The sequence below is a fragment of the Gigantopelta aegis genome, chromosome 9 (assembly GCF_016097555.1).
Source record: "Gigantopelta aegis isolate Gae_Host chromosome 9, Gae_host_genome, whole genome shotgun sequence".
Classification (NCBI taxonomy): Eukaryota; Metazoa; Mollusca; class Gastropoda; order Neomphalida; family Peltospiridae; genus Gigantopelta; species Gigantopelta aegis.
In genome coordinates, this window is record NC_054707.1 from 10,528,470 (window position 1) to 10,542,111 (window position 13,642).

General features: G+C 39.8%; 1 protein-coding gene across 2 annotated transcripts in view; it reads right to left on the bottom strand.

Moving 5' to 3' along the window:
• Positions 1 to 13,642, bottom strand: part of LOC121380533 (ecdysone receptor-like) — a 112,851-nt gene that overhangs the window by 12,634 nt on the left and 86,575 nt on the right. For both annotated transcript variants that reach the window (XM_041509378.1, XM_041509379.1), the window contains exons 4-8: positions 9,151 to 9,414; positions 4,988 to 5,128; positions 3,073 to 3,410; positions 1,624 to 1,779; positions 352 to 574 (exon numbers count right to left, since the gene is read on the bottom strand). In XM_041509378.1, the coding sequence (XP_041365312.1) occupies positions 352 to 574; positions 1,624 to 1,779; positions 3,073 to 3,410; positions 4,988 to 5,128; positions 9,151 to 9,414 (1,122 nt within the window). The remainder of the gene's footprint in view (positions 1 to 351; positions 575 to 1,623; positions 1,780 to 3,072; positions 3,411 to 4,987; positions 5,129 to 9,150; positions 9,415 to 13,642) is intronic.

The window sequence follows — 13,642 nt, forward strand, 5'->3', positions numbered from 1 at the left end:
GTTGACAACTCACTTGAGAAGATGTAGATGGCAACAACTCACCTGAGAAGATTGAGATGGCGATAACTCACTTGAGAAGATGGAGATGGCGACAACTCACCTGAGAAGACTGAGATGGCGACCACCACTTACCTGAGAAGACTGAGATTGCGACAACTCACCTTACACAATTGAGATTGTGACAACTCAACGGAGAAGACTGAGATTGCGACAACTCATCTGAGAAAAGTGAGATTGCGACAACTCACCCGAGAACACTGAGAATGGCGACAACTCACCTGAGAACACTGAGATGGTGATAATTCACCAGAGAAGATAGAGATAGCGACAACTGAGATGGCAATAACTCACCTGAGAAGATGGAGATGGCGATCATGAGGGCGTACTCCGTGTTGTCGGTCTTCATTCGCGCCATGTTGTGACAGAACTCGTACACCAGCTCCGCGTACTTCCCCATACCCGTCGCCTGCATGTTCTCCAGGGTGCAGGGCAGACCGCTCGCGAACACGATGGCGCGACTCTCCATGTCGTAACAACGAGCAGCACGGATTGCCATCACCTCTGTTGACGACGCCTGAATACGTAATGTAAAACATAAAGTCATGATGAAATTACCATGACCTCCATTTTTGACGCCTAAACATGTAATGTAAAACATAAAGTCATGATGAAATTACCATCACCTCCATTGACGACGCCTGAACATATAATGTAAAACATAAAGTTATGATGAAATTACCATCACCTCCATTGATGAAGCCTAAACATGTAATGTAAAACATAAAGTTATGATGAAATTACCATCACTTCCATTGATGACGCCTAAACATGTAATGTAAAACATAAAGTCATGATGACATTTATCTTCAGTTATAAAAGTTTAATTGTTATTTTTAAACAAATATATATCATTCCATATCTTGAGAGGTTTATTTCTAAGGGAGGGGGGGCTGTTCCATTTTAAGAACGATATTATTTCATGTTATTATTGTTGAATTATGTTTGGAATATTACCAATGTTTATACTCAAATATGTTATTTTGATGATTATATTTTTTATGACTTTATTGTCTGGCATGATATCAGTTTGGCTTACAAAATGTGTCATGGGAAGACGAGATCTTGCACACAATTTTTTTTTACAGAAATGATTAATTACTAATTTGGTCCTACCTCGAGTTGAATGATTTGGTCCTACCTCGAGTAGAATGATTTGGTCGTACCGTGAGTAGAATGATTTGGTCCTACCTCAAGTAGAATGATTTGGTCCTACCATTAGTAGAATGATTTGGTCCTACCTCGAGTAGAATGATTTGGTCCTACCATTAGTAGAATGATTTGGTCGTACCGTGAGTAGAATGATTTGGTCCTACCTCGAGTAGAACAATTTGGTCCTACCTTGAGTACAATGATTTGGTCCTACCTAGCTTAGAATGATTTGGTCCTACCTTGAGTAGAATGATTTGGTCCTACCTTGAGTAGAATTATTTGTTCCTACCTTGAGTAGAATGATTTGGTCCTACCTAGCTTAGAATGATTTGGTCCTACCTTGAGTAGAATGATTTGGTCCTACCTTGAGTAGAATGATTTGGTCCTACCGTGAGTAGAATGATTAGGTCCTACCTTAAGTAGAATGATTTGGTCCTCCTTATTGAGTGAGAGGAAGCCGGGGAGACACTTGGCGAACTCGACGATGAGGTGCGTGATGAGGACGGTCATCTGGACCATGTCGGACAGCAGACTGCGCGGAGACGCCTCCTTGTCCTCCGGGTTGATCAACTGTCAATACAAACACACAGTCGTAAAACACACTCGTAACACACACAATTCTTATACATGTCACTGTTAACAGAAACACACACTCGTAACACACGCAATTCTTATACATAACACTGTTAACAGAAACACACACTCGTAACATGCAATTCTTATACATATCACTGTTAACAGCAACACACACTCGTAACACACACAATTCTTATACATGTCACTGTTAACAGAAACACACACTCGTAACACATGCAATTCTTATACATATCACTGTTAACAGAAACACACACTCGTAACACATGCAATTCTTATACATATCACTGTTAACAGAAACACACACTCGAAACACATGCAGTTCTTATACATATCACTGTTAACAGAAACACACACTCGAAACACATGCAGTTCTTATACATATCACTGTTAACAGAAACACACACTCGTAACACATGCAGTTCTTATACATATCACTGTTAACAGAAACACACACTCGTAACACATGCAGTTCTTATACATATCACTGTTAACAGAAACACACACTCGTAACACATGCAGTTCTTATACATATCACTGTTAACAGAAACACACACTCGTAACACATGCAGTTCTTATACATATCACTGTTAACAGCAACACACACTCGTAACACATGCAATTCTTATACATATCACTGTTAACAGAAACACACCCTGGTAATACAGGCAATTCTTATACATATCACTGTTAACAGAAACACACACCTAACAAATGCAATTGTTATACATATCACTGTTAACAGCAACACACACATAACACACATAGTTGAAAAAATTATTTTCAGTAAGTATATTCACTTGACAACAATGGCGGAATTGATAGTTGATTGTGACAGCTAATTTAATAATAAATTTGATTGTTTTACCAACAACAAAAATCACGAAATATTGGGATATGAATCAGAGTTCGTTTCCAAAAGAAATCTGGCCAGAAAAACTGCTATTGGGAATAATGGCCATAAACAATGGACATCTGGTCACAAATGTCCATAACTAAATGCGACTTTTAAAATGTTTTGCCTAATTTTAATCAACATTAACTGATCTAAAATATCTTTAGAATGAGGAAAAACCCAGAAAAATAATACTTCCCCGATTCAAATATGAACTTTATTTTACATATATTATTTATAAAAAAATTTAAGCGCAAATATTTGAGTAAAAATTATAAACTTGTACCCCATTAACATTTTTTTTTTTAAATTAAAAAAATTAATCGAGTAGTGAGAAGGATAACCAAATATTTGCGTTTCTCCGTTCGACTGACCGTGACGCGCTCCACATCCTTGTCGTCGGGGTACTCGAACTTCTCTTGGAGACTGATGATCTTCTCGATGAGACTGCGCTGCGACTCGGACAGCTTGTCGAGAGGGTTGTCGTAGATGATCGACGTGGGCGACATGGACCGCCGGTCGTACTTGGCGTCACACAGCAGCTGCATGTCCGGGTCCGACGACAGACTGTTGCCGTCCGGACTGGGCTCCATCTTCTTCGAGCTGATGCTGGGAGGGCCGTTTGACTTGGGGCCGGAGCTTGACGATGGAGTCCGAGCCTTGGCTTTACGGCGGGCATCGCGTGCCTTACACTGCTCGTCAGATAGCAGGCCTGGAACGTACAGCATATAATGAGGAAGGAAGGAAATGTTTTATTTAACGACTCACTCAACACATTTTATTTACGGTTATATGGCGTCAAACATATGGTTAAGGACCACACAGATATTGAGAGAGGAAACCCACTGTTACCACTTCATGAGCTACTCTTTTCGATTAGCAGCAAGGGATCTTTTATATGCACCATCCCACAGACAGGGTAGTACATACTACGGCCTTTGATATGCCAGTCGTGGTGCACTGACTTCATATAATGATTACAGGGCTTGTAGAATTTTTATAAAATCCACTAGCAATGGGATTAGCGATTTAAAAAATGTACTAAAAAATAAAAAATATGCATAAGCTGAATAATAAGAGTCTGACACAATTATTGAATTATTGGGGAATAGTTAAAGTTTGTTTTGTTTAAAGATACCACTGGAGCACAATGATTTATTAATCATCGGTTATTGGATGACAAACATTTGGTACTTATGACATATACATGTAGTCTTAGAGAGGAAACCAGCTACATTTTTCCATTAATAGCAAGGGATCTTTTATATGCACCATCCTAGACAGGATAGCACATACCACAGCTTTTTATATACCAATCGTGGTGCACTGGCTGGAACAAGAAATAGTCCCAATGGGTCCACCGACAGGGATCTAAGCGAATGCTTTACCACCGGGCTACATCCCACCCCTCTTATGGGACTACTACAGGGTTTGAACTTAACAACGGCGCTGTCTGCAATTGCCACAGCTACCAATGGCAGTTATTTTGTGGGAGGGGTTTTGCTGTCAAATAAAAACTATATTGCTGTCATTTGCATTTTTTTTGCTGTTGCAAACTTAAAGTTACTTGTTTAATATTGCTGTTGGCAGCCTCATGATTACTGCAGTTGAGGAATTTGCTTCTGGCAAAAACCTTTCAAAATTGCTGTAGGAGACAAATTCTCAAGTTTGAGCCCTGCATCTAACCTGATACTGCACAGAGCTCTACCAAGCCTAAAATAACCAAGTGCAGGTCTCCGCAAATGGAAGATATGCTTAAGCTGCGTGAGTCTGGCACAATTATTGAATTATTGGGGATCACCACAAACAGTATCAGTAGACTTGATTCTATAAAAGCAAATGAAATGTGTTACGTTTTTATGCTGATAAAGTACACTATGTCACTGGTCTAACTAACTCAAGACATTCACGAACAACCGCCAGAGGAGATGAGTATAGTAGGGGGTTACTTGTGCCTCTTAACAATATCAGAAATAACCACCGAACACTCCCCGAAGTCGTCAGACTAACCTCACAGATAAAGCTGAAGGTAAGTAGTAGATCTGTGGTATGCATGGCCACAAGAGACAAATACATAGATCTGTTATAGCTGTTGATACAAGGACTGGGATGTGGGGGTAGACAGCAAAAGAATTTCAAAGATAGGAGAAGATGCCAGATTGGGGAGAAATAAGATGGAATTAAAAGGAAAGAAACTGTGCTGAGGGATTAAAAAACAAAGAAGAAAAAAGAAGAAAAAAGAAAGAAAAAAAGGAAAGAAACAGTGGAATGTCTGGTTGAATGACTCACATTCTTCTTTCATGCCGACTTCCCGACACCTGCGGAGACGACATGCCTGACACTTGCGTCTCATCCACATATCCATCTCACAGTTCCCCCCATATTTACAGTTATAACTGGCTCCTCGCGTCACACTGCGTCGGAAGAAACCTGAAATACAGTTATACAATGTGAATCCATCTCGCAGTTCCCCCCATATTTACAGTTATAACTGGCTCCTCGCGTCACACTGCGTCGGAAGAAACCTGAAATACAGTTATACAATGTGAATCCATCTCGCAGTTCCCCCCATATTTACAGTTATAACTGGCTCCTCGCGTCACACTGCGTCGGAAGAAACCTGAAATACAGTTATACAATGTGAATCCATCTCGCAGTTCCCCCCATATTTACAGTTATAACTGGCTCCTCGCGTCACACTGCGTCGGAAGAAACCTGAAATACAGTTATACAATGTGAATCCATCTCGCAGTTCCCCCCATATTTACAGTTATAACTGGCTCCTCGCGTCACACTGCGTCGGAAGAAACCTGAAATACAGTTATACAATGTGAATCCATCTCGCAGTTCCCCCCATATTTACAGTTATAACTGGCTCCTCGCGTCACACTGCGTCGGAAAAAACCTGAAATACAGTTATACAATGTGAATCCATCTCGAAGTTCCCCCCATATTTACAGTTATAACTGGCTCCTCGCGTCACACTGCGTCGGAAGAAACCTGAAATACAGTTATACAATGTGAATCCATCTCGCAGTTCCCCCCATATTTACAGTTATAACTGGCTCCTTGCGTCACACTGCGTCGGAAGAAACCTGAAATACAGTGATACGTGTGAATGAATTTAATACATTTGTTATCGGGAAATAGGAAGAACTATGATTATGACTGAACCCCCGTTGAAGAATTAACTGACATGCATTTTCCTACAACCATGGAATGGCCATACACTGTACTTTTCACATAAAATAACAACTTATGGTGGAAACAAGATAATGACACATGACATTAAGATGACATTAAGACCCTGTGAGTGCTTTATTACAACTCTGGAGTGCTCATACCTCTTCCAAGTACAATGAAAGTGCAGCCAGGAGGATTTCTTGTTTTTACTTGGCTTAATTATCATCATAATAGTGTAATAGACTTAATAGTACAACCAAGATTTTTATTGCATGTCTTACATCTTTTCAGCTGTCATTAAGACAAGTAAAGTAATGTCTGCGTTGTCTAATTGCACAACTATAACACACTGATTAACCATCGGCTATAGGATGTCAAACATTTGATAATATGGAAGCAGTCTTCAGAGGAAACCCATTACAGGTTTTCCTTGAGCAGTAAGGGATCCTTTAAAAGCACTTTCTCACAGACCGGACAGCACATGCCACACACAATGATATATCAGTCATGAGGCAAACTTATTGAGATCGGGGAAAAAAGCCAATTTGTCCTCAAGTAGGCTGATCCAACTACAACCAACTGAGCTGGATCCCAATTACAACCAACTGAGCTGGATCCCAACTATAACCAAGTGAGCTGGATTCCAACTACAACCAACTGAGCTGGATCCCAACTACAACCAACTGAGCTGGATTCCAACTACAATCAACTGAGCTGGATCCCAACTACAACCAAGTGAGCTGGATTCCAATTACAACCAACTGAGCTGGATCCCAACTACAACCAACCGAGCTGGATCCCAACTACAACCAAGTGAGCTGGATTCCAACTACAACCAACTGAGCTGGATCCCAACTACAACCAAGTGAGCTGGATTCCAACTACAACCAACTGAGCTGGATTCCAACTACAACCAACTGAGCTGGATCCCAACTACAACCAACTGAGCTGGATCCCAACTACAACCAAGTGAGCTGGATTCCAACTACAACCAAGTGAGCTGGATTCCAACTACAACCAAGTGAGCTGGATTCCAACTACAACCAACTGAGCTGGATCCCAACTACAACCAATTGAGCTGGACCCCAAACCCAACCCCACCCGACCCGACATTAAGACATGTAAAACTGGTTTCCATTACACCCCTCACAGCTGAGTGCATTGGAATGGTATCCAGAGATGTAATTACCATAGAGCTGTGAATCCTAAGACCTAAATGAGATAGACCCCACTTCCTGATATTAATAGATCCCAACCCCTGACATTAAGATGTAAAAATGCCTTTTCACTGACACACGGCTGAGCACATTGTAGTGGTTGTAAGGTCATCCACATATCCAACAGAGGTAAGCCCTGAATGAGATAGATCCCACCCTCTGCTATTAATAGATCCCACCCTCTGCTATTAATAGATCCCACCCTCTGCTATTAATAGATCCTACCCTCTGCTATTAACAGATCCCACCCTCTGCTATTAACAGATCCCACCCTCTGCTATTAATAGATCTCACCCTCTGATATTAACAGATCCCACCCTCTGCTATTAACAGATCCCACCCTCTGATATTAATAGATCCCACCCTGATATTAATAGATCCCACCCTCTGATATTAACAGATCCCACCCTCTGATATTAACAGATCCCACCCTCTGATATTAATAGATCCCACCCTGATATTAACAGATCCCACCCTCTGATATTAACAGATCCCACCCTCTGCTATTAATAGATCCCACCCTCTGATATTAACAGATCCCACCCTCTGATATTAATAGATCCCACCCTCTGATATTAACAGATCCCACCCTCTGATATTAACAGATCACACCCTGATATTAACAGATCCCACCCTGATATTAACAGATCCCACCCTCTGATATTAACAGATCACACCCTCTGCTATTAATAGATCCCACCCTGATATTAATAGATCCCACCCTGATATTAATAGATCCCACCCTCTGATATTAACAGATCCCACCCTCTGATATTAACAGATCCCACCCTCTGATATTAATAGATCCCACCCTGATATTAACAGATCCCACCCTCTGATATTAATAGATCCCACCCTCTGATACTAATAGATCTCACCCTCTGATATTAACAGATCCCACCCTCTGATATTAATAGATCCCACCCTCTGATATTAATAGATCCCACCCTCTGATATTAACAGATCCCACCCTCCGATATTAATAGATCCCACCCTCCGATATTAATAGATCCCACCCTCTGCTATTAACAGATCCCACCCTCCGATATTAATAGATCCCACCCTCTGATATTAATAGATCCCACCCTCTGCTATTAACAGATCCCACCCTCTGATACTAATAGATCCACCCTCTGATATTAACAGATCCCACCCTCTGATATTAACAGATCACACCCTCTGATATTAACAGATCCCACCCTCTGATATTAATAGATCCCACCCTGATATTAATAGATCCCACCCTCTGATATTAACAGATCCCACCCTCTGATATTAACAGATCCCACCCTCTGGTATTAACAGATCCCACCCTCTGATATTAATAGATCCCACCCTGATATTAACAGATCCCACCCTCTGATATTAATAGATCCCACCCTCTGCTATTAATAGATCCCACCCTCTGATATTAACAGATCCCACCCTGATATTAACAGATCTCACCCTCTGATATTAATAGATCCCACCCTCTGCTATTAATAGATCCCACCCTCTGATATTAACAGATGCCACCCTGATATTAACAGATCCCACCCTGATATTAACAGATCCCACCCTCTGATATTAACAGATCCCACGCTGATATTAACAGATCCCACCCTGATATTAACAGATCCCACCCTCTGATATTAATAGATCCCACCCTCTGCTATTAATAGATCCCACCCTCTGATATTAACAGATCCCACCCTGATATTAACAGATCCCACCCTGATATTAACAGATCCCACCCTCTGCTATTAATAGATCCCACCCTCTGATATTAACAGATCCCACCCTGATATTAACAGATCCCACCCTGATATTAACAGATCCCACCCTCTGATATTAATAGATCCCACCCTCTGCTATTAATAGATCCCACCCTCTGATATTAACAGATCCCACCCTGATATTAACAGATCCCACCCTCTGATATTAACAGATCCCACCCTGATATTAACAGATCCCACCCTGATATTAACAGATCCCACCCTGATATTAACAGATCCCACCCTCTGATAGTAACAGACCCCACCCTCTGACATTAGAACATAAAAATATGGTTACCTTTACAGCCCTCACAGCTGAGCGCATTGTAGTGGTAGCCGGAGGCGCGGTCGCCACATATCCGACAGAGCTCCTCCTCGATGCTCTTGCCAGCGATGCCGACTCCCTTCTTGGCCCTCTTGGCCTCCATGTGATAGCCGGCCTGCTCCTCGAGGGCCACGTCATCGAGGTCGAACTGGAACGAATTGGACGGGGTGTTCATTCGTTCCATTAGGGCTGTGTGCTGGAAGTTCGTTTCTGGTGGCATGTCGCTGTCAGTTGGTACTGCAATTAAATAAAAAAAAATTAAAAAATTGTTTTATAGTTTCCTCTATAAACAAAGAGTATCAGTAATTTCTCATAACAAAAACAGTTGCTTATAGTTTCCTCCATGAAACAAAGAGCATTGGTAATTTTTCAAAATAAAAATAGTTGCTTATAGTTTCTTCCATGAAACAAAGAGCATTGGTAATTTTTCGAAATAAAACCCCCCCAGTTGCTTATAGTTTCCTCCATGAAAGAGGGAGCATCAGTAATTTCTCATTAAGTTTATATCAGGATGACGTATAATAGATGAATACATGTCAAACTGAAATGACAAAACCATTAATGTATTCAAAATTGTATCTCTGCACCACACAGAGTTCAAATGATGCTTTAACATGCATGGTTTTGCTCCCATAGATCACTGTGAGGTGCTTTGTCTACAGGCAAAGTGCAACACCACAGGACAATACATTACTTGATTTAATTAGTTTTACTTTAGCATCTAATACAGAAAATGCCAAATTCAGCTAGCCACAAATCACACATATCCACCATGACAAATTTAGATATTTCGTCCAGAACTCCCATTAATAAAGATGATTCATTTAGACAAATAACATATGCTACAACAATATTTCCAACAAAAAAAAAAGCATTCACAAATCATCATTTACTAGTCTTCGTACATTTCTGCAATTTAACTGAAGTATTTAGTTTTAAAATATCGGTATTGTCTCCAACTCAAGATGCACAAACATCACTTACAAGACTTCGTACATTTCTGCAATTTAACTGAAGTATTTAGTTTTAAAATATCGGTATTGTCTCCAACTCCAGACGCACTAACATAACTTACAAGACTTCGTACATTTCTGCATTTAACTGTGGTGTTTAGGTTTAAAATACCGGTATTGTCTCCAACTCAAGACACAGCCTGTCCCTGGAAACTGTCTGAAGATGATTCCATAAGAAAACACGAACAGCATCGGATTTCAAAATAATAACCCTGCAAGTTAATGGGTGTCTCCAGGATCTTGAGATGCTGCAACAAACCCATAATCAATGGTGGCTTGCTACTCAGTTCATACACTACAGTCAGACCTGCTCAAACAACCACCTCCAGTATACAGTAAACTGTAGTAAAACACCCAATACATATGACAATACACCCCCGCCTGCGGCTGACCAAGGACAATATACCCCCGCCCACTATACCCACCTTGGTCGAGCTGCTGGTGCTCTCTTGCACATGCCAGTGTGGGTGGTCCCTAAGCCCACTCACTACAAACCCTTTCTTGCCCTGGATGGAGAAGCCCATGACAGGCGTGCACTAAAACAGCTTGCGCTGAATGTGCACGTTAAACACTAAGACCAGACCAGACCAGACGAAAATACTTGTAATCTCTTCAACCTGACATAGGTCTAATGTAGTACATTTAACCCCAGGACTCGAAATTAACGGCAGCACAGACAGCACTTTTTTTTGCCACTAAATAAATATTATTGTCTTTTGTTCAGGGATAAAAAAAAAAAAATTTTTACTTTTGTGCTTATTTGTTACAAAAGTTACTACTTCAAAATTGCTATAGGCAGGCTCAAAATGGCTGTTATTAAGCATTTTGCTCATGGCAAAAGCAATCAATAACTGCCATAGGTAACAACTTTTTAACTTTCTGACTACTGCAGGCGAGATATCTTGCCCGACGTCACTCCAGTCGACATACTGTACACTCTATACAGTGCATATATTCCCCAATTCATATTTCCCGCCGTTTTGAAAATGACACTCAGCAGAAACATTTTATTCTTAACAGAATATTTTACAGCATGGTAGCTTGTTGTTTTTTAATGGAAAATACATTAGAATTTTGTGTTCAAAAAGTGGTCTTTGGCAAGTCTTTTCACTTGACAACAATGGTGGCACATCGCGGTCATTTTCAGGGATCAATAGCTGATTGTGACAGCTAATTTGATAATATATTTGATCGTTTTACCAACAACGAAAATCACCTAATATTGGGATATGAATTGTAGTTTGTTGTAAAAAAAACAATTCTGGTCATAAAACCACCATTATCGGGAATAATGGACATAAATACTGGACAGCTGGCCACAAATGCCAGTAAGTAAATGCAACTTTTTCAATTTTTTGCCTAATTTTAATCACCATTAACTGATCTAAAATATCATAAAAATTACAAAAACCCACGAAAATAATACTTACCGATTCATATATGAACTTTATCTTATGTATTTATAAAACATTTAGGTGAATATATGTGAGTAAAAATTATAAACGTGTACCCACTCAATGTGGTTTTTGTCAAAAATTAATCTAGTAGTCTAAAGGTTAAATTTGAGTGCTGCAATCGAGCTCCATGAAACAACAACCAGTCATAAATGGCCTATTATTGTAGTTCAACATCCATTCACATACAACCAGTCATAAATGGCCTATCACTGTACAGTTCAACATCCATTCAGATACAACAAGTCATAAATGGCCTATTATTGTACAGTTCAACATGCATTCAGATACAACAAGTCATAAATGGCCTATTATTGTACAGTTCAACATCCATTCAGATACAACCTGTCATAAATGGCCTATTATTGTACAGTTCAACATGCATTCAGATACAACAAGTCATAAATGGCCTATTATTGTACAGTTCAACATGCATTCAGATACAACAAGTCATAAATGGCCTATTATTGTACAGTTCAACATGCATTCAGATACAACAAGTCATAAATGGCCTATTATTGTACAGTTCAACATCCATTCAGATACAACCTGTCATAAATGGCCTACTATTGTACAGTTCAACATCCATTCAGATACAACCTGTCATAAATGGCCTACTATTGTACAGTTCAACATCCATTCAGAAACATCCAGTCATAAAAGGTCTCATATAATATATTCAACTTGCATTAAGATGCAAGTCATTCTAAAAGGCTTCATGTAGTGCAATTCAACCTCTACTAAGTTCTCAAATGTTTGTTAATCTATGTTTCACTGTACTGTTAAAATAGCACAACACACATTTGTAACTAGACATTTGGTGACCCATGTGTACTTGTTAAAGATAACACAACACACATTTGTAACTAGACATCTGGTGACCCATGCGTACTTGTTATAGATAACACAACACACATTTGTAACTAGACATCTGGTGACCCATGCGTACTTGTTATAGATAACACAACACACATTTGTAACTAGACATCTGGTGACCCATGCGTACTTGTTATAGATAACACAACACACATTTGTAACTAGACATCTGGTGACCCATGCGTACTTGTTATAGATAACACAACACACATTTGTAACTAGACATCTGGTGACCCATGCGTACTTGTTATAGATAACACAACACACATTTGTAACTAGACATCTGGTGACCCATGCGTACTTGTTAAAGATAACACAACACACATTTGTAACTAGACATCTGGTGACCCATGCGTACTTGTTAAAGATAACACAACACACATTTGTAACTAGACATCTGGTGACCCATGCGTACTTGCTATAGATAACACAACACACATTTGTAACTAGACATCTGGTGACCCATGCGTACTTGCTATAGATAACACAACACACATTTGTAACTAGACATCTGGTGACCCATGCGTACTTGCTATAGATAACACAACACACATTTGTAACTAGACATCTGGTGACCCATGTGTACTTGCTATAGATAACACAACACACATTTGTAACTAGACATCTGGTGACCCATGTGTACTTGTTATAGATAACACAACACACATTTGTAACTAGACATCTGGTGACCCATGCGTACTTGTTATAGATAACACAACACACATTTGTAACTAGACATCTGGTGACCCATGCGTACTTGTTATAGATAACACAACACACATTTGTAACTAGACATCTGGTGACCCATGTGTACTTGTTATAGATAACACAACACACATTTGTAACTAGACATCTGGTGACCCATGCGTACTTGTTATAGATAACACAAGTACACATTTGTAACTAGACATCTGGTGACCCATGCGTACTTGTTATAGATAACACAAGTACACATTTGTAACTAGACATCTGGTGACCCATGTGTACTTGTTATAGATAACACATAACACACTTGTAACTACAAGACATCTGTTAACCCATGTGTACTTGTTATAGATAACACATAACACACTTGTAACTACAAGACATCTGTTAACCCATGTGTACTTGTTATAGATAACA